The following is a 21,975-nucleotide window of genomic DNA, read 5'->3' as shown; positions in this document are numbered from 1 at the left end:
TTCCCTTCGAAATTATGTCAAATTCGTGCGCAGGAACTTCAAAAACATACACTTTGATGTGCCACATATTATTTGGGCAAATTTTCAAGTTTTTGAACCTTCCCCAGTGAAGCTCTTTTTGGAATTTCTGTCAAAGTGATATGAAAATCGTGTTCACAAGCGTCAAAAACATATATATTTTGATACGTCACGCGATTTTTAGGTCAACTTTGGAATTTTGAACCTCCCCCTCAGAAGCTCCTTTTGGGACGTCCTTCAAAATTATATCAAATTCGTGCGCAGGAACTTCAAAAACATACACTTTGATGTGCCACATATTATTTGGGCTAATTTTTAAGTTTTTGAACCTCCCCCAGTGAAGCTCATTTTGGGATTTCCGTCAAAATGATATTAAAATCGTGTTCAGGAGCGTCAAAAACATATATTTTGATAGGTATGTCCCGTGATTTTTAGGCCAATTTTGGAATTTTGAACCTCCCCCTCAGAAGCCCATTCTGGTGTTCCCTTCGAAATTATGTCAAATTCGTACGCAGGAACCTCAAAACATACATTTTGATTTGCCACATATTATTTGGGCTAATTTCTGAATTTTGAATATCCCTTTCTAACGCTTATTTTGGATTTGGGGCTGAAAAATTACGAGAATCGTGATCAGCGGGTTCAAAAACATATATTTTGATACCTTACATGATGAGTAAGGCTGTTTGGAAATTTTGCCCATCCCCTCTTCAAAGCCCCTGTCGACTTGAGCGCCGAAATAATGTCAAATTCGAGTTCAGGAGGTTCGATAACATATATTTCGATACCTCACATGATGATATTGCGCTCATTTTCAAATTCATCCCCCCCCCCCTCTTTGTAGAATGTAGCTCATTTTTTAGAAATAACCACAAAATCCGACAATTTCTCATCCATCCTGCGAAAATAAGCTTTAGGCAGCTCGATTACAAATGCCAAAAATTCAAGTTCTAAAATCTGCCTCCAAAGTTCAAACGATATGGTAAGTACCTAATTCGCATAGCAAAAATGAACTCCAGCATACAAGATTTATATTTAAAAACGCCTTCGAAATACTCGATAGGCAACTTAAATAACTGATCGAAGCCAAAACACGGTAATTTTTCGATCATAACGAATGCCCCTGCAAAAATAATTCGTAGGCAACTCAAGTAACACAATTTCTATAGACACTGGAACTACAAGATGAACAACTGGTGGGCACAGACGTTAGGGGATCAGGTAAAAAGTTATTTCATTCCCCTTACGGCGCCAACACCCGCGTCGTCCATTAGGGAAACGACGATCAGCGCCTCTAGCGAGTAAACCACTGAAACTATTACTTCCCTTTGCCGCGCCAACACCCGCGTCGTCTAGTAGCCGCCAGTTGGAAAACGACGATCAGCGCCTCTACAGGTACCGTTTGGAAAAACTTTTCACGAAATTTTACGTGATTCCCCTTACCGCTGTGACCTGCAGTTGTTCATCTTGTAGTTCTAGTGTCTATACACAATTTCAAATATCAAGATCAGCTCATTGTGCTGCATGGAGACATTGGAGACACTAGTAGGTATCGAATGGGCATACAGCGCCATCTATTGGAATAAAACCAAACCTTTATTCTGTTTTTGAAATTCAAGGTTGAAAAAGTGATGAAATGAGAGCTAGATATGCGCGTGGCGCTATCTATCGGAATACTTCGGAACTACGTCGAAATTGAGCGATAGAAATGGGGTTTTCGATGTTCTTTCTATTGTAGTTCCGTAATATTTCGAGAGATAGCGCCACGCGCATATCTAGCTTTCATTTCACCATATTTTGAATCAAGTTTTTAAAAACAGAACAAAGTTTCTGTTTTATTCCGATAGATAGCGCTGCGCGTCCGTTGAAAATTCGAACTAGACCTAATGGTCATTACATTTTAATAGTTTCGCCAGTTTCGCTGTTTTAAAGCCAAATTCAAATTGGTCGTACGAGAAGTCAAAATGGGGGTTTTCAACACGAGGAATTGAATGGCGATGCCCATTTTACCGCTGGATTCAGATTTAATTTGAAAAACGACATTTTTAGTACATATTTAAATTTTTTAAAGGGCAAATTAACCCTGTAAAAAATGTTCAAACATTTCGCCTGAAACCCCATAAGGAGCTCTCAGAATAGCAGCCAAATTCTACACGAGCAATAAATCACGCTTTAACGAAATCATTCATACTCACAATCATTCAAATAAAATAAACACATCTTCAGAAAATAACATATTTTTACTGTAAACAAAATAATTAATCATGCAATCTGCAAAATTAAAATAACAAAAATCTGTACACAAAAGACAGCTATAAGAACACAAGTAGAAGATATGAAAACAATTCAAGGAAGCTGTACAAGTAGGTAAATCATAAAAACTAACAAAACTAGAAGATCAACAAAATTGGTAGGTATCGATATTTTGGTTCACTCGTTTTTATAACACTAAAAAGGACTTCAATAACAAAGCTAAAACAATGTAAAAAAATTACAATTAAATCCCTACATTGGTAGGCTGAAAAATAAAATAAAATGGTAGTTGGTAAATAAAGTACACCATAGGTATGATTAATTATCAGCCTGTCAGGCATTTTCCCTAACTTCGATGAGTAATCCGTTATTTTTCATACAAAACAATGAATTTTATTTTTAAATAAGACTACAATGAATAGGGACTAGATGTTTGTTTTGTACTTTTTTTTTTCTTTTAAATCAAGATTGACCTTTTTACTTGACCAAAGTTCAATTTTGAAAATTTCTATCCTCGTTTTTTTTTCCAACTAATATGTTTGATACAAACAAAACTTTGCAGCAGTAGAAAGATTTTAAAATTTGGAATTTAATTTAAAATAATACCTTTTTTTTAAAAAAAAAAAAACTTACTTTGGCATAAAAAATTACATTAATTCACCGATTTTATCTGAATAAAAATTAAAGAGTTTTTAGTAGGTAAAAATCAAATCAGAATTTTCCTACAAAAATTATCTCGGACAAGATTTTCATTTTTACGTAACATGGAGAGGGGGGGGGGGAGGTAAACAGATTTTTAAAGTGGGATTCCATTTACACATTAAAATTACACAAGATTGACATTCCTGCGACAAATATTACAGAAAAAAACCATTTCAACGTATTAAAAATTAAAGAAATAAAAATAAACACTCCTAAAAAATAAAAACAAAAAATAATAAGCTTAAGTTAAAAATGGCACTAAAAAAGAATCAAATAATTATTATATTTTCTTCAAAGTCTGAAAAAACTTTGTGACTAATTTCATTATTATTATTTTTAATTAATTTGAAAAAACAAGTCCAAAACATGGTCCAAAAATCGTAATCACTTTAAACTTACATTAATCAAAAATTCAAAATTCTGAACTTCGCATCAATTTCGAATAGTACAAGAAAATTTTCAAATCAAAAGTATCACAAATTCACAGCAAAAAAAAAGGTCGATAAACGTAACTTTTGATTCTCTTTCTCCTCGTACGAAAGTTTATCGTTGAACACAGGAATACGCCTAGATCATTTAAATAATTCTACTAATAATAATAGACCCAATGAATTAAAAATTATACATTTACAAACACTTAATATTAAAACGACGGCAAGAATTACGAACAATTTGGTAAATAAATCGCACCTAATTTTACAATAAAAAAAATCAGTTTTATAAAAGAAGCACCTCAGGGCTCATCTTAAACCAAGTGACATACGAAAGTAATTAATTATACATAGGACATAAAAAAAAAAAAAAATGGTAATCTTGTATAAAAATGATTTTTGAACTTCGTTCGTTAAAAGCATGATCATGATCTGGCATGAAAAATACACAAATTACCGTCAAAGGATGAACACGAACTTCTAAATTTTAAAATTCATCACATAATTCAAAAAATCATGCTTACATTAAATTTTAAAAAAAAAAAACACTCCAAATTTATAGTGCATATCACATCAAAGTCAAACCGTGCAAAAAAACAATCAATAATTTATCGAATGGTACAAATTAAAACCAACAATTCGTATCCTAAAACATTATCATCAACACTACCAAAAAATTCCAGGTCACGATACATTCGTGAAAATTAGAAAAAAAAACAAAAATTTCTCAACAAAAAAAACACGTGTAAAAAAAAGAACAAAATCTGCTTATAAAAATTAAACAAATCGACTCCTACATACGATAACGTTGGAAAAAAAACAAAATAAAACAAAAACACAGGTTGAGAAATTAAAAATACTCGCTTAGCAGAGCATCCAACGCGATAACGAACTCTCTATGATGCTGGATATGTCTCCAACGACCCATTTTTAATTCATCCAAATACCCGTACCAGGATGTTTCCGGTCTAGAATTGGCTTCGGTCAAGATAAGCAACTGATTCGACTCGGAGGTTAGATGAGCTTTAGCAGCTAGAAATTCCGGTAACGGATCAACTAACCAGAACGAATCTCCGTCGTCCATCAACAACTGACCAATCGGTTCGGTCTTGTAGAAAGCTTCGTATTGAGGATTGACGTTGATGGCGTAAGGATGAACGAAAAATGGCACCGAGATGCTGCTTATCAAAGGTAACCGTACTCTTCCAAATCTGTCTTTTAGTTCAGGGTCGTCGGTATGGAGCGCGTCGAAGGATAAAAATCTAGTAAGCCAGCTGCCCGGATTGCGGCCCCAGATCGGGTCGAATTCCGTTAACAGTTCCCAGGCACTTTCGGGTATACAATACGATCGAAAAATATCGGTGTTTAGAAGTTCGTTGTGAATAACGTAGAATAAAGTGAATATAATTAAATCTAAATTCATTAGAGCTTTGGTCGAAGCGACGGCTACGTGTCTGAGCTGGATCGACATCACGATATAGAAAGCGGTTCTACTCGCAGCTGTGATCATATCTTGGATAGGGTTTTCGAAATATTTTTCGAAATATTCCAACGCCGCTTTTTTATCTTGCATCGATAAAATAGTCAATCTGGATGGAAGCACCCATACGCATCCCTTGTTGTCTATATAAGTAGCTACTTCGTAGCCCACCGGAAACATACCTGCCATACCTGTGACACGAAAACACAAAAGGGTAAATAATAATGGCAAGTTGTGCACCGGAAATGCACAAACTCGAAGTCGAAGCTATTATACCTGTTGCATAACACAAGGGCATTTGACAAGTGCAATTTCTCATCTTGAAACTGGCCTGCTTGCTGTAGTTCTCGTAGCAATCACCGGCTTTGAATTTCTTCGAAGGTGAGACCAAGTACACGTATTTGGAAATATTCTGAACATAGGTGGATATATTTCTACTAGCGAAATGCAACGCTCTCGGCGAATCTTGAATAAAATCTTGTACCACGACCATTCTGACTGGCGTAGCTGCACAGATACAACAGACAAGTCGAGTTAATCGACGAATTTATCGAATTCACGAGTTTAAAGTGTTAGCCGGCGAATGGTGATAATAAATTGATAAGTGATTAATGTCTTACTTGAGAGAGAATTTCATCCGTAGTGAGAGTAATAAACTGACCTAACCTAATGAGATGCGCGTAACAACGGACTGACATCAGTTTAAACTGCGAACAAAACGAATATATGATTAAATTAGGAACTAAAAATAAATTCAATCAGGCGAACACAACAAACGACTCTGCGTTGAGAACATTCCAGATATAAATAAACGAATAATGGAGTTGGAGTTGCGAATACGTACCTTGAAATAGCATCATTGGGCCATTGGCTAGAGATATCACCGGATTCCATTGTGAACTGATCGTGGTAATCGATTGGGAATATGGATATTCTAATTTGTTAAATAATATAACAAAATAATACATTAAAATGATGTAAGATTGGCAACTACATGGAAAGAATTCGAAAACCAACGTTCATGGTGTTTGTTTACTTTACTTACGTTTACGATGCGTTTACGTCAACGATGCTGCGTCTATTGTTCGGGTAAGTTCGGTGATCGTCGGATTCGCTCGATGTCGATGAGCTAGTTTCCATACTGATCGCGTGGATCGCGTCGGTCAACTTCAACCTGAAATTTTTTTTACATAATTATTCTTAAAAATTAATTATCCTAATTCCTACTTTCTACGTTGTAACTTGTAAGAGTTGTAAGCAGTGCTGTGAGAACGAACGAAAACGGGAACGGGAACGCCTAAAGAACGCTACTTTTTAAATTTCCTTCAAAGAACGAACGGACTAACCCACAAATCTTCTTGAAGAACGTTCTTACTCAAGAACGGGGACAATAAAATTGCGAGAACGGAACGGGAACGGGAACGAACAGGGCTTGAAAACCGGTTAGATATCACTCTCGGTTTTGGTCTGGGTTTTATGTTTTTTGAAAAAGTAAAGGTTTCGGTTTTGGTTTTGGTTTAGGTTTTTAAAAATAATATCTCTCTCGTTCCGGTTTTGCTTAAAGGGTTTGATTTCAAAGGAATCGGTTTCGGTTTTGGTTTTGGTTTCGGTTTTTCCCTTTTTTTCCCTTTTTTTAGAGGGAAGAAGGCCAAGAAAGTGATTTTTTCAAATACTTTATTTGTATGTGACTAGAAAGCGGCACTTTGGCAGTACCAAATTTGTCAATTTTTTCAGTTTTCAGGCCTTTTCACCTTTAGCATCAGTTTTTACTTCATTTTTACCAAAAATGCAGTATTAATTGGGCTAATTACCTGAAAAATTCCAAAACCAAAACCAATTCAGTTTTCAATTGGTTACGCTCTCGGTTTCGGTTTTGAATTTGAGAAGATAACGCTCCCGGTTTCGGTTTTGGTTTTAGTTGTGGGAAAATAACGCTCCTGGTTTTGGTTTTGGTTTCGGTTTTTAGCAATTTTAATCGGTTTTTGGGGGTTTCGGTTTCGGTTTCGGTTTTGGTTTCGGTTTGCAAGCCCTGGGAACGAAGTGCTAATTTGGCGTTCTCAGATGTTCTTTCAGGGTCCTCTAATTACCTCCCAAAATTCTGAAAAATAGGGAAAAATAAGCTTTTTCCACAAACTTTCAGTTGTTTTTTGGTACAATTGAAGAAAATGAAAAAATTTCCACCAAAAATTGCTTGGCTTGTACCACAGAACACTATTGAGAACGGGAACGGGAACACAGGAACGTGAATTCTGGAAATTTTTTTGAGAACGAGAACGGGAACGGGAACGCTTCTGCTTATGGAGCAGAAGAACTAGGAACAGGATCGAGGTGTTGCATTTGGGAACAATAAGGAACAAAGAACGGCGTTCTTTATAGTGAGAACGAAGAACGGGAACGGGAACGAGCACTTCCGCGTTCTCACAGCACTGGTTGTAAGATGTCATGTTTGGTTAGCTGCCATTCGTGTTGTATCCAGCCTTGTACATTTTTTCAACATTACATATTGTTTAAATTGAAAAATCATCAATGGCCGATGGCAGAAAAATGAAAATATTACCTATGAAAAAAATAAATCAATTTTTCAAACAGTTCTGAGTTTTTCCGAATGAATTTTAGCTCTTGACAAGTATCTCTATCTATTGAGGTAGTGATTTAAAATTTTAGATACCTGTTCAAGTTTATTCAATTTCTGAAATTGGAAAAATACATAGGTAGCACTAGCAGTGATGGCTGATGGCAAAACTTTTACATTTCAGTTCAACTGTTCGAGTTTTTTGTTCTTAGTTTCAGTTTTATTTTTTTCAGTTCAAGTTTTCAGTTTTTAGTTTCAGCTGTTTTACTTTTATCAGTTCAAGTTTTTAGTTTCAGTTTTCAGTTTTGCTTTTTCCAGTTTCAGTTTTCATAATTTCTTGAGGTTCAAAACGAAATGAAAAAAAAATTTTCTTTTCTTTCATGAATTTTCAATTTTTATACACTAATTTAATTTGCTACTTGTCAACAAAAACTTCAAATTTCAAATTCAAACTCAAAAATGATGAATAAATATGCAGGACTGTGCAGAGAAAATCCGGGTCTGGGGGGGGGGGGGCGAAAAAAGACAAGTTATGATTCTTGGGAGGAGGATTGCATATCGTCCTTTTGGCGACAAAAAAATGAAAAAATTGTTATTTTGCCACAATAATCAAAATTTTAATAAATGTGCTGAGCACCGAAGTATCAAAAAACTTTGAAAATTCAGTAGTTCTGTTCTGTTCTGTTTAGAAAAGGTGAAAAATTTGCATTTTTTGTATAGGTACTTACCTACCTGTTACTACAAGTAGCATCTTGAATGGCCCCAGGGAAGCGAGGGCAAAAGTTTTAGTTTTGGATTTGTGATTTAAAAAGTAGAACAACATCGATTTTAATGAAAAAATAAAAAATTAGGTTTTTCTGATCTCAACATTTTTCAAATTCAATTAGGTTTCTTGAAATTGTAACTCTAAGAAGAGAATCAAATTGACCCAGACAAAGCGAGGGCGAAAGGTAAAGATAGGATAATTAGTAGTTCAAATTTTCAAAAAGTAGAACAATATCAATTTTAATGAGAGAATTCGCCATTCGGTTTTTCTGATTTTAACTTTATCTAAATTTCATCAATGGTTTTTTCAAACTCTGACTCTAAGCGAGGGCAAAAGCTTTTGAAAAAAAAATAAGAATTTTGAGAATAGATTGATGATTTTGTCTACAAAATTCAGTGAATGGCAAAACTTTTACATTTCAGTTCAAGTTTTTAGTTTTTAGTTTCAGTTTTACCTATTCTTTTCAGTTTTCAGTTCAAGTTTTTCTCATTTCAGTTCTAGTTTCAGTTTCTCCATTTCAGTTCAAGTTTTTAACCAGTTTCAGTTTCACTTTTCCACCACTGATAAGTAGGTATACAATTTTCCTAAATAAGTACTTAAATTGAATTTTTTTTGCATTTATTTTTATGCTCTTACGTGTTTTGTGAAAAAAAATTAGTGCTTTATTTTAATATGTACCCTATGTTGTATGATATTTACTCAAAATAATTTCAGATTTCAATAGTGCCAAAAAAAATTTCAAAAATGATCAGAAAGTCTATCAAGAAGTAAATCAACTCTTCAAACAACTCAGTAATAATGATATCTTACTTATTGGCAAGGAATAGTTAAATGATCAAAGGGGTTTCAAAAATGAAACACGCTGTTAAAAAATTTAGACGACTGCAAAACACTTGAAATTACATTACGAATTCTGCCTTCAGAAGCGAGCAATTCGACGATATTAATTTTTTGCCAGATTTGTGAAGTAATCAACCACAGCTGCAATACTTCAGTTTTCCCCTTACCTCCTCATGCCTCATCTCGAACCCAACATCACGTTCAATCATTTCGACTTTGAATTGACGTCAAAAAAATCAGACCAATACACGATTTTTTTTTTAAATCACTACCTACTTTTTTCAACTAAAACTAACAAAGTCAAATTTTTCACAGGGAAATTTTCAAAAAAAAAAACAATACAAATATTTTGCAAAAAAATTCTAAATTTTACGTCTGAAAGTTCCGCATGTTTGTTAAAAAGTCTGCAATTTGCAAAAAATTCCGATTTTTTTCGTTAAGAAAGTTTGTTTTGTGGATAAAAATTTTGTTTTTTTTTGCCAATTTTGGTTTACTCAAAATTTTATTTTGAAATTTGAGGAAGTGCTTTAAATGGTCATTTTTTCTATTCCGATTTCGAAAATAACTTTTCGATGTAGGGATACTCACGATAATTTTCCGAAAAGTTTCTCTAGGCAATAAAAATTACTTACACGAGTTACAGTGTTCTTATTTCTCAAGGTTTAGTTCTCCTCCTTTCTTTCGTCTTCGGCACAAATAAACATTCGCAAGAAATATCAATTTTGAGGTCAAAGTGAAAACCATCCCATCATCATCTAGTTTGAATTGCAAAAATGGTACTTACCAAGATCACGAAAATGTACGAACAAGGCGGATTTTGGATTTTAGCTTATCGTTCAGAGTCGCAGCGAATGCTTCCTTATTGAAGGAGGGGAGGAGGGGGCGGGCAGAAGACCAGAAATTCTGAACTGGCCCCCAGTTAGTTCTCAAGTTAACTTTCTTTGGTGGAGGAGGAGGAGTAGGGATTACTGATTTTGTAGTGAGATAAGCGATAAAAATGTCATTTTTTCAGGTTTAAAAATTCTCACTTTTTTACTTTCAAAATCTTCAATTTTCTTTTTCAAATTTTCAAAAACTTTACTTGATGATGATTTTTTTTTTTAATTTCTCGAAAATTTGTAATTTAAGGAGTAAAAAAAACGGTGCTTAAGGCAATGTTTTTTGAGCGAGAATTTTTTTGGGGAGGGCTTTAGAATTATTTTAGAATTTGAATAACTTTTTTCCAGAAATTTCTGAGTCAAAAGCTTCCAGAAATTTGTGTTTCAAGAAAAAAAAATGTCATAAGAGGAGTTTTGGTTTAAATAATTTTTATGGATACCTATTTGAAAGTACAATTTTGAAAAAGAGAAACAAAAATACGCGAACAAAGCGAGAACTGGAGTTAACGAAAATTTTATTTATCAAGAAATGAATTATCAATTTTTTTTTTTATAACAAGAATATGTCAATTTTTCTACCTTTGACATTTTCGAAAGTTGAAATAGCTGATTACGAGTACATAATATGTTCTTGATGTAGAAATTCAAAATTAGACTACATACCATTTCACAATTCAGATTGAAATTTTTCAACCATTAAAATTATTATTTATTCACCGACCAGTTCTGTAATTTATCAAAAAATCACAATTTTTCTCAACTCATGCGTCAAATTTTCAGCAATAGAAGACACCCTGAACTCCCCCCCCCCCCGGATACGGTCCTGTTATTACCGTAAAAACATTAAAACATCGTTTATCGAAGAGTAAAAATATATCGTTAAAAATTGAGGACATAATTTCAAAATGTAGGAGAAGAAAAAAATACAAAATTCTACATTATTAACGATGAATAAATTTTCAATAACAAAATTTTTCAAAAAAATATATCAATAGAGTCACTCTTCCTCCCACTTACCCCATCTTCATCACCCTACATCGCAATTTACATAATTATTTTTTGTAAACAACCCCTTTTCATCCCAAAAATGAAAAATGATTTTCTCACCAGAGTTCACCACTTTGAGGGTTGGGAGCAGAAGAAAATCGCAATTTTTTTTCGTCGTGTAGTTAAGGACCACTCTATTAATACCTACTTCGATCGTCTGAAAAATAGCATTAAAAAGCGAAAACAGATCTAAAAAAAAATATTAATAAAAAATAAACGCATTTATTCTTAACAGGAACATGAAGATCATGAAAGAAATTCTCGTCGAACGAAAAATACATACGAAAAAAAATATTACAAAGAGAAAAAAAACGTAACGAACAATAACGAAAAAGAAAAAACAATCAATTATACACATTAAAAAAAATTACAATAAAAATATCAAAGTGCGTACGAATTAAAATGACAATAAACAGAACTCTTACAACGTAATGGTAACAATAATTAAAATCTTCTTTTTTTTTTTTACTTTTGATTACTCATCGACAGACAACCCTTTCATCATGATACACAATAAACCTACCTAACATACTATAATATAATAAACAAAACAAAACAGCGAAGAAAAAAAAAGGTCACATAAACTTATACATTATTTGGAACACATATGTACTTCTTACACTTTACCTACCTATGTATAAAAAGAAAGAAAAAAAATAAAACTTTTCTACACGCTTCTCATTCATTCCTTTTGATAAATTTGATATTAAAATGACGCTCGAGGGCGTCGAATTAGAGAGAGATAGAGAGAAATACACAGAGAGACACGAAGACAGGACAGAAACGAGAAAACTTAATACAACGTAGTATCTTAAAACTTACAAATGCAATTTTAACTCGAAAACAGAACGAAAAAAAAAAAAAGAAATCAAAACGTCACGTACAACAAAACTTATTTACTGACTAGTTGCAAATTCAACTTGTGTTGTACGTACGTACCCGTTTGGCGAAAAAATTCGACGATTTCGATTTCGAGGAGACAACCAAGTCAGATGAATAGTAAAAGGGATCACTGGGATAAGGGGGATATACACGAAAGGGATAAACGAAAAGGGAGATTCTCAAAGTGGAAAACTTTTTGGAATGGTACATACAACAATTTAATAATAAAAACGCATTCGCGTGCCAAAAACACGTTTCTATGCATAAAAACCTCACCGTATATAGTATAAATTTTCAACTAATAAAAACGATAAGCATCACATTCATCCTCACTCGACTTTGCCTCAAAAATGCGAACATTATTACAAGTTATTACTTAACACATATAAAACACATCGAGTACAAAAAAATACACAGGTAGTATCTACGTATATATAAAATAATATACCTAACAAAGTTGTCGTTATTAACATCTCTCCAAAAAAAATAAAATAAATATATTATATTTACAAAAAAAAATTCGACACGAGTAAAAAAAAATAAAGAATAAAAGCTTGCTTAAAAAATTACAATATTCAAACTTATTCGCGGAATATTTCGTTGTGTGAGCAAAACATTTTAGAAAAATGTTTTTAATTCGAGTAAGTTGAAAATAAAAAATTACTTTTTTTAAAAAAAATATTTCATAGGAACAAGAAAATAGGCTACCTATTTGCTTTCTGAATAACTTTTTAGCAAAATGTTTTTCTTTAATTAAAAAAAAACTGAGCATGTAAAATTCATTCTATAAAAAAGTAGAAATTCTAAAACAATAAAATATTTTAACAGGAAGCCCGAAAAAGCAAAATGAGCAGGTGTGATCTGGACATCTTCATCGCCGAATTGAAATTCATTCGTTGAAGTGGTCGTTTCGTTGTCGTGCCGGTTTTTGAAGGACCAATCTCCAAGTCGAATTGTTGTTGCTGCATGTTTCCAACTCAATATTGTAACCAACCTGAAAAATAAATATCAATTTGAAAAAATTACGATCAGAAGTAGGTAATAAATAAATAAATAAATAAATAAATAAATAAATAAATAAAATATAAATAAATAATTAGTGAGTTGGGTACTTACATTAATAAGCAAATTAGTGAATAAGTAAGCAAATGAATGAATAAAAAATGAGTAAATTAATAAGCAACCAAGCCTGTGAATGAATGAATAAGCAAACAAATGAATGAGTAAGTAAGCAAGTGAATGAATAAAAAACAAATGAGTAAATTAGCAACAAAATTTGCGAATGAATGAATGATAGGATGAATAAATAAATAAATGAATGAATAAAAGATCTGTGAATAAATGAACGGACAAATGCATGAACGAATGAATAAACAAGTGAGTAATTTATGAGAACAAATTCGTGAATTAGTAAACAAGTATGAGTATTGAGTACCTAAACTAAACAAGCGAGAAAAAATTAGTAAACAACCTCGGGTAAAACTCATTGGATCACACGCCAGAATAAAAAAATGTAAAAAAAAAAAGATCAAGTCCAATTAAATCAATTACTCAAATCCAATCAGGACTCCCCTCCCCTTTCTACTGCAACCGATCACTTCTAATATGGTATGATCAACTGATCAATCAGATCAGATCAGATCCATTCAAATCTGGTTAGATGCATTCAGTTAGATTTTTCAGACTTTCTCTTCATTCTTTTCAGCGCTGAAAAAGGGACATTTACAACGGGTTTCTTTATTCCAACTGATCTTGAGGACTTTGAATTTATTCACAGATTTCAAGGGCAGACCAGATGAGTCTTTTTCATCATAATTTTTCAGCGTTGAAACAAACAATTTTCGTTCTTTTTAAGAAACTGACATAATTTTCTTAATTGATCCAAGGGGCTGCAGGAATCTTGTAATGAAATTGTCGAAGAAAATGGTCTGAGCAAAACATCAAAAAAAAAAAAAAAAAAAAAAAAAAAAAAATTACAAATTGAATTGTTCTGGTTTTTAATTTTTTAAAATTACCTATTTTGAAACTTTTTGACATTTTTTGGCAAAATAAAACCAGACTTTGACAATTTTAACAAACAGAAATGCATTTTGGAAATTTTTGGCAAAAAAGCCAGACCTTTTGGACAGCTTTTGAAAAAAAAAGTGAGATATTATTTAGAGTTTTTTGAAAAGAAAACGACAATTTTTAGCAATTCTGTTGAAAAGCGAAATTTTTTCACAATTTTTGGCAAAACGCAAGACTTTGACAGTTTTAGCAAAAAGTAGAACTTTTTAGGAATTTTTGCCAAAAAAATTATAAATTTCCGCAGTTTCTGGCAAAATAGAAAGGAAATCAGCAATTTTTGGGGAATAACTTGGCAAAGATGAATTACCTTTTTTTCGCAATTTTATTTGAAAATTTTAATTAGTACTTTATCCGTGATTTTCTGAGCGAAAGTACCATACTTCTGCATTCTTTGTAATTTTTGGCAATTGTATAAAATGAAAAAAAAAAAAAATGCTAAAAAGCGAACATTTTTATCAATTGGTAGGTACCTGTCTAAAAAAAATGAGACTTTGCAGGCATGAAATCCACTATTTAATTTTTTTTAGTTACTTTAGTGACTGAAAAATAGCAAAAAAGCGACCAAAAATTTGAGAAAAAATTACCAAAATTTTGAGAAATGAGAGCAAAGTATAATTATGTCAGTCGGGGAACCCGTATAAGGATCTAATTCACCCCCCCCCCGTCGATCCTTCCTATTTTTGATAAAATGTTGTGGGAATTACAAGTTTCAAAAATCTAGTGACTCCAGCAATTTTCAAAAAGTCGCTGGAAGCTCCAAAACGACTTGAAATCCAACTGCAGTCGACTTCGTAGCGTATTGAAAATAGTTCGCAGAATGAATTTCGGCTTTCCATCTCCATTTGACAAAATTTTAGGAATTTTCGAGTTGCAAAAATCTGCTGGAGGCTCCAGAGCTGCTCAAAACTGGTTGAAACAGTTTCCAATCGATTTGGTAATCGATTAGGTGTGTCGAAAATAGAGCATATCCCAAATTTCGGCGTTCTTGGTCAATTTAGTAAGATTTTGATTCTTTCCCTCATTTTTGATCTGAATTTGATTTTCAAAAATTCACCAAAAATCGAAAAAGGCACTTTAGCATTTGAAATTCTGACACGTGATAAATTTTTGCACGATCGTTTGATCTCCTTTTGTACAGTTTGGAAAATATCGGCTCTATCCAATCACATCGTCTCACATTTTTAATGCTGAACAGTTGATTTTCAATTTTTTTTTAAATGATGATTCTGAAGGATTTTCATGAAAAATATTGATCAGAAAAAAGATGACCAAAGTCACTTTTTTTTGGCCATTTTCGACGAAATAGTGACAAAAGTGACTTGCAAGTGAAATAGTGACTAAGTCACTTTTAAAATGACCGAATTTCATGCCAGACCTTGGAATTTTTTGAAAAAAACGACAATTTTTAGCATGCAATTTTGTTAAAAAGTGGGAATTTTAACACAATTTTTGGCAAAACCAAAAAGGTCAGGCTTCTGGATTATTTTTGAAAAAAACGATTTTCATTTTTTTTCAAAAAAGAAATCAGCAATTTTTGAAGAATAATTGGCAAAAAAAATACAATTTTGCACAATTTTCTGACATTTTCTGAACGAAAGCACGATACTTCTGCCTTCTTTGTAATTCTGGGCAATTAGGTAAACGTAGGAAAAAGTTGCTAAAAAGCGATAATTTTTGGAAATACATATTTGAAAAAACTGAGAATTTTGACAATTTTTTTAGCAAATTTCCGGCAAAAAGCAGGATTTTATTTAAAGAAATTATTGGCAAAAAAATGATACATTTTTGAAATTATTGTTGAAAATGGGAGAATTTTTTATTCAATTTTTCGGTTAAAAAGCGAGACTGTTTAAGGTTTTTTTTTCCTTTGAAAAATGAGGATTTTTTGCAATTTTTGACGAAAAAAAAATCAGATTTTTTTGCCTTTTTTGGAAGAAAGCGAGACTTAAACAAGTATAACTCTGAAAATGCATTTTAGCCAGTTGTACTTATTATTTTTTAACGTTTTTTTTCACACATTACGGTTCATGGGCCACAGACTAATTAGTTTGAAATTTCATGAAGAAATTCTCAGAGTAGTCTGGATAAATTTTCAACTGTCTTTCCTTACCCCTTTGGTTTTCACGTTCTTTAAATCACATTTTGGAATCTAATTCTAGTTGTCCTATAGGGGAACTAAATTTTTATATGAAAATTTAAAGCGTTAACTAGAAGAACTTTTCGAAATTTCCAACTTTTCTAACCCTTCTATAATCTCATTTCCAGCATCAAAAATCGCATTTTTCCGCTTTTTCCAACGATTTCAAATTCGACAGTGATTAATATTTGGCATCCCTGGTTGAGATTTGGAAGCCCATCTGATAATTGATCTGAGGTGCCGAAATTGATTTTGAAAGTACTTTCGAGAATTTTTTAGATTTTTGAAGCTCCCTAAAATATCAAAAAAAATAATTTATTGATTTCTGTTGAAAAAAAAATTAAAAACTCGAGTCAAGAGAGAAGGGAGAACATACCTTTTTCTTTTTTGAAAGCTTACAACGATCAGCGATCCAATTTCCCCAAAATCTCAAAAGTAGAGGGACATGTTCACATTTTGAGAGTTAAATGACATGAATTTTTCAATGTCTCGCGATATTGCCCTTTCTTTGGTTGGACCTAAAAAACCTGTATCGAATTCAGTTCACTGAAAATAGCCACGATTTTGAGACCTCAAAATACTCACTTCATCATTTTACTTTTTTTTTTTTTTTAGAGGAAAATCATTTGACAAATTTTCTTTGTTACGAAATGTGCATTTTTAAGTACTTGGGCTGTTTGTGTCACTATCCATTTTCAAAAACGTACTACGAGGTGAAGGGACTTCAAGAGTGAAACAAAAAAATTATTTTATTGGTACATATTTTCTAATGAAACCTCTCCAAGTTCAATCCATTTTACCATTCATAATTGGAGAACGTCGACCCAAAAAATATCAAGTTTATTTTCTACCAAAATCCATGAAAATATTTCAACATTTCGACAACAACCAGGGAAAAAATTCACCAACAATTCAAATCATAAAAAAATCGATATTCCTACGCGGAGATATCAACTTCTGAAAATTTATTTCGTAACAAAGTTACAAAGAAGATAACATTTCCCAAAACAAAAAATTACCATAACGCCTACTACGGAATTAAATTCTCCCTTTAAAAAAAAAAACTCAAAGCAAGGATGGACAGGTAACCAAGTATACAGGTTAGTAAACAACCTCCTATCAGGATAAGGCTTACGAGCGACGCTTCGGGGGGAAAAAAATTGAACAAAAGAAATTCTAAAAATATCCCCTTTCACTTTCACTTTCACTTTCAGTCGTCCGCGTCCACTTGTTCAAATACTGCGCATACTAAATTACCAAACACGAGCCTACTAAATTTTTCATCCTCGAGGATGCCCTCGTTTTAAAAATAATACCTAGCCTCCGTTTACCAACACGAATTGTAAACAAACAAATTCCAACATTCTCGCGCTACAGGCGACAACGACGACGACGACGACGACGATCGATTATCATCAAAATACTAGCTCAAGAATCGTCCTCGTCCTCCCCCTCCTCCTTTATATATCTCTTTTTCGGACAAAATATACACTATAAATGTAAATATATCGACTACATAGTATGCCTAAACTTTCCACTCAGATAGTTCCGCACACATAAAAAGTGCCAAATAGGATTTTTTCATTACACACCACGCCATATATAAGGGAAAAAAATAGCCTTATAGTCGTACCCGGACCTCCCCCTCCCCCCTTATTGCTCCCACGCGATCTTCGCTGCCGGAAAATTGGAAAAACTGCGTCCTCTAAACACGTTATCTAAATTTACCCTCGTTACACAACTCTAAACCCGAAACCGAAGAAGAATTTTCCAACAAAACTTTCGTTCGTTCGCTATTTGACTCGAGCTTCGGTGGGTAGATTAGACTTATAGGTCTTAAGGTATGTATCGACGTAGCTCTGTGAGTTTTGGCTTCGTAGCTTATAAGAATCTACAGTCTATACGAGATGCTATCTCCGGCTGTTTTTTAATTTTATATGAAATATTTTCACTTTTATGAGTCTTTTTATACCAAATTATAGACTTTGGACGTTGTTAGTGAGAGCGAGCGAGCAGTTGGAAACTTTTTTTTCCTCGTTTCGTTCATATTTTTAATGGCTGCTCGAAATTTCTCTTTTCTTTTTCCGCGTCGAGTTTAGTTTTTTGAATTAAATTAGCCAAGTGGAAAGTTTCTTCGGCGGAGGAGGATGTTTGGGACTTGGCAGAGAGGTCGTCTCGAGGTAATTCGTTTGAACTGATGTAATAATAATTTCGTATAAAAAGAACGAAAACGAACGAGTTCGTATTATTTTTCCCTACTTGAAAATTTGAAAATTAATATTTGATACGTGTTCAACAGTCGTTCCTTTTTTTTTTTTTTTTTCATTTTCAAATAGGTCTCTTTGCGATAAAATTAATCTAAGAAAAGAAGGAAAGAATAAAGGTTTGCGAAAAAAAAATACACACAAGTGAAACATACCTATACTCAAATGAAACATTCGTTCCGGTTGAATTGGTAAGATTTATTTTTTCCTCGTCTTTATTTTGACAGAATTTTCTATTACGAGCGGGTTGTACGATACATTCATCAATCATTCTTTGATCAAAACATACCTAATAATAGAGTAGGTGAGAAAAAAAAGACGAAAATTTTATTTCCCAAGAATACAGTATTGACATGGCATGTAAACGATTGAGAACAAAGTTTGATTCAGTCGTTCACTATCAATGTCTTCATACTATTCAAAAATCAAAAAATTCAACTCGAATCACTACCGAAAAAATTGATTCATAATTTGATCATAACAAAAGTCGACCGTTAACAAACAAGATTCATCAAACACCAAGTGATTCGTTCGCGAACGATTCTTTCAACTCGGACTGCTGAGTCGTTCGCGAACATTTCGTAGAGAAAATATAAGAACAAAATTTTTTAAAAATTCAAGAAAAGAAACCGATTCGTTTGTTCGGATACTTTGAGAATCATTTGGGAATGTTTCGTTCTAAATTAGAAGATCAAATTAATCGTTCATCAAGAAATTTATTTGGCAATTTGCAAAACATAAATGAATGCTCTACTAGGAACTTTTTTAGTAGAATCAAATCGGCCACGAACTACTCGTTTGAAAATGTGCATCAGTTAATGTGATTCAGTCGTTCGCGAACGTTTCATGATGAATTTGAAAGATCAGATCGCTTATAAAAAATTCATTCACTTACAAAAAATTGAAACCTCATTTTGGCGGAATTCAATTCGGTCGCGAACGATTCACGGAAAAAGTACAATCATCTTGACAAGTGTGATTCAATCGTTCGCAAACGATTCACCATGAATTTGAAAGATCAGATCGCTTATAAAAAATTCATTCACTTACAAAAAATTGAAACCTCATTTGAGCGGAATTCAATTCGGTCGCGAACGAATCACGAAAAAATGCACAATAATCTCTAAAAGTGTGATTCAGTCGTTCGCGAACGATTCACCATGAATTTGAAAGATCAGATCGCTTATAAAAAATGCATTCACTTACAAAAAATTGAAACCTCATTTTAGCGGAATTCAATTCAGTCGCGAACGAATCACGGAAAAAGTACAATCATCTTTACGAGTGTGATTCAGTCGTTCGCGAACGATTCACCATGAATTTGAAAGATCAGATCGCTTATAAAAAATTCATTCGCTTACAAAAAATTTAAACCTCATTTAGGCGGAATTCAATTCGGTCGCGAACGAATCAAGGAAAAAGTACAATCATCTTTACAAGTGTGATTCAATCGTTCGCGAACGATTCATCATGAATTTGAAAGATCAGATCGCTTATCTAAAATTCATTCACTTTCAATAAAAAAATAAAATCTCATTTTAGCGGAATTCAATTCGGTCTCGAACGAATCACAGAAAAATGCACATTACCTTCGAAAGTCCGAACTAGTCGTTCGCGAACGGTTCACTATGAATTAGAAAGATCATATCGCTTATCAAAAATTCATTCACTCGCAAAAAATTGAGACCTCATTTCAGCGGAATTCAATTCGGTCGCGAACGAATCATGGAAAAATGCACATTACCTTCAAAAGTCCGAACTAGTCGTTCGCGAACGATTCTTAAGGAACTATACTCAATTTAAGTCGATCTTGAATGTTTCTTAATAGAAATATTCATCGTCAACAGAACCCTAAAAAAGGCTCAACCCCTAAAAAAACACGATTTTTCGGTCAAATTACTCGAGAATCGTTCGTGAACATTTCACCTCAAATTGAAGGATTTGATCGTTTACCTCCCGTCCCCACTCCCACCCCATTTTTCGCAATTCTCGAACAATTAAGACCTATATTATTAGTTTTCTCCAGCAGGATAAAATCGGTCGTGAACGATTCATTTAAAAAGTGCAAAGGAGTCATTTTTCCAAAAAAAAATTAAACTGAACAAAATTGAATTCAATCTAAATTTTAGTCTTCGAGAATGTTTTACGAGAGAAAATTCAACCAAAACAGAAATCATGTAATTTCAAGACACCGATTCCAAAGATCAAATCAATCGAGAATCATTCACGAACGTTTTACACTACGTCGGAAGATCAGATCATCCGTTGAAAAGTTCATCAATACTTAATTTCATAAGAAAAAAGGAGTAAGTAGTAAGCACTCTTCAATTCTTCTTTCAGCAGGACTCAATTCGAACGCGAACTGACACTTCGCAAGAGTGAATTAGTCGTTCGCGAATGATTTTCATCGGAAGGGCTCGATATCGGCCGCTCATAAATTTTCCGAAAAAATCCAGATTCAGATCATCGGCAGAAATGAAAAGTAATTCAGCCCTAAAAATCATATTCTTTTGTTCAATTTGTTCAAGAATCGTTCGCGAACGTTTTGCTTTTTTTTGCTTCGATTTGAAAAAACTAAACAATAAATTCGTAATTGATAATTGACAAAGAATTAAGTAAGAATAAATAATTTACGCCAAAAGGATTCAATTCGGTCGCGAACGATTCACTCGAAAATATGCATCTTCATTAGAAATGCGATTCAGTCGTTCGTGAACAGTTTTTTTTACCGCAAGACTCGATCCAGGTCACTCATAAATTTTACGTAAAACTTCCCATCATCAGCACAAAATTAGAAGTAAATCAATTCAACCCTAGAAAATGATTCTTTAGTTCGATTCATTCGAGAATCGTTCGCGATTGTTTTGCTTCACTTTGAAAATCAAATAATAAATGAATTCGTGATTCAGAAAGGATCAGGTAAGCACGCATAATTAAAGCCAGTGGGATTCAATTCGGTCGCGAACGATTCCATTCATTGGAGAATGCGCATCATTTTTACGAATATGATTCATTCGTTCTTGAACGATATTTTCAAGACGAGAGTTCTCAGTTCGGTCATGATTGATTTGTTGTGAAAAAATTATATACTTAACAAACAGGAATGATTCAATTTTCATTTTAATGAACGGATTCTTTTGTTTAAACCATTTAAAAATCATTCGTGAACGTTTCGCCTCACATTGGGAAGATCGACTTCGTTCATTCCATGAGAATCGTGACTCTCAAAGATTCAAATACTTACTTCATAATTCAAAGGGTATTCCCGGATAAGATAGGTGAAATGCCCCTGTCCTCGGATTTCTGATTTTTCGATTGAACATTGTTGGGTACCTATAAAAAAAGTTGTAGGCCCAAAAATTTGTCCCCCACTCCACCCCCCTTGTCCACAATGACGAAAAACGTTTTTTCTGGGAAAAAATCGCACTTCAACGAGTTTTGAATAAAACATTTTTATTTTACCCAAAATATGTACAGGAAGCATGGGTCTATTCACACGAATTTTTACAGCCCCCCAGGGGGGCATATTGCCCAAAGGAAATTTGAAACCGCCGTATCTCCGAACTTAATTCTTGTGCCCAAAATTTTTTTGCTTCTGAAAATATGTTCTAGTAAGTACTATTTTCGGAAATTTTTTC

General features: G+C 33.2%; 2 protein-coding genes across 8 annotated transcripts in view; both read right to left on the bottom strand.

Moving 5' to 3' along the window:
• Positions 1-2,239: 2,239 nt before the first annotated feature.
• On the bottom strand, positions 2,240-6,387 carry LOC135837011 (uncharacterized). 2 transcript variants are annotated; one of them, XM_065352129.1, is made up of 5 exons: positions 5,930-6,387; positions 5,729-5,818; positions 5,505-5,591; positions 5,161-5,391; positions 2,240-5,075 (listed from the first exon to the last, which is right to left on the bottom strand). In XM_065352129.1, exons 4-5 carry the CDS (start codon positions 5,375-5,377, stop codon positions 4,255-4,257), a joined length of 1,038 nt encoding a protein of 345 aa, XP_065208201.1. In that variant the 5' UTR covers positions 5,378-5,391; positions 5,505-5,591; positions 5,729-5,818; positions 5,930-6,387; the 3' UTR covers positions 2,240-4,254. The 2 variants fall into 2 exon arrangements, with proteins under 2 accessions (XP_065208201.1, XP_065208200.1); XM_065352128.1 differs by lacking the exon at positions 5,930-6,387 and having other exon boundaries at positions 5,729-5,921.
• Positions 6,388-11,187: 4,800 nt separating this feature from the next.
• LOC135837009 (insulin receptor-like) overlaps positions 11,188-21,975 on the bottom strand; it is a 438,237-nt gene continuing 427,449 nt past the window's right edge. For all 6 annotated transcript variants that reach the window (XM_065352122.1, XM_065352124.1, XM_065352125.1 and 3 more), the window contains one exon: positions 11,188-12,863. The gene's annotated coding sequence lies outside the window, so the exon portion shown is untranslated. The remainder of the gene's footprint in view (positions 12,864-21,975) is intronic.

The sequence above is a fragment of the Planococcus citri genome, chromosome 2 (assembly GCF_950023065.1).
Source record: "Planococcus citri chromosome 2, ihPlaCitr1.1, whole genome shotgun sequence".
Taxonomy (NCBI): domain Eukaryota; kingdom Metazoa; phylum Arthropoda; class Insecta; order Hemiptera; family Pseudococcidae; genus Planococcus; species Planococcus citri.
Note: the sequence above shows the minus strand (reverse complement) of the source record. Positions and strands in the feature narration are given on the sequence as shown.

What these genes read in the sequence shown, in the direction of transcription:
- LOC135837011 (XM_065352129.1), bottom strand. Translation starts at nt 5,377, where the DNA reads ATGGTCGTGGTACAAGATTTTATTCAAGATTCGCCGAGAGCGTTGCAT. An exon ending in GCCCTTGTGTTATGCAACAG is followed by an intron (nt 5,076 to 5,160) that starts GTATAATAGCTT and finishes TTCGTGTCACAG; the next exon opens with GTATGGCAGGTATGTTTCCG.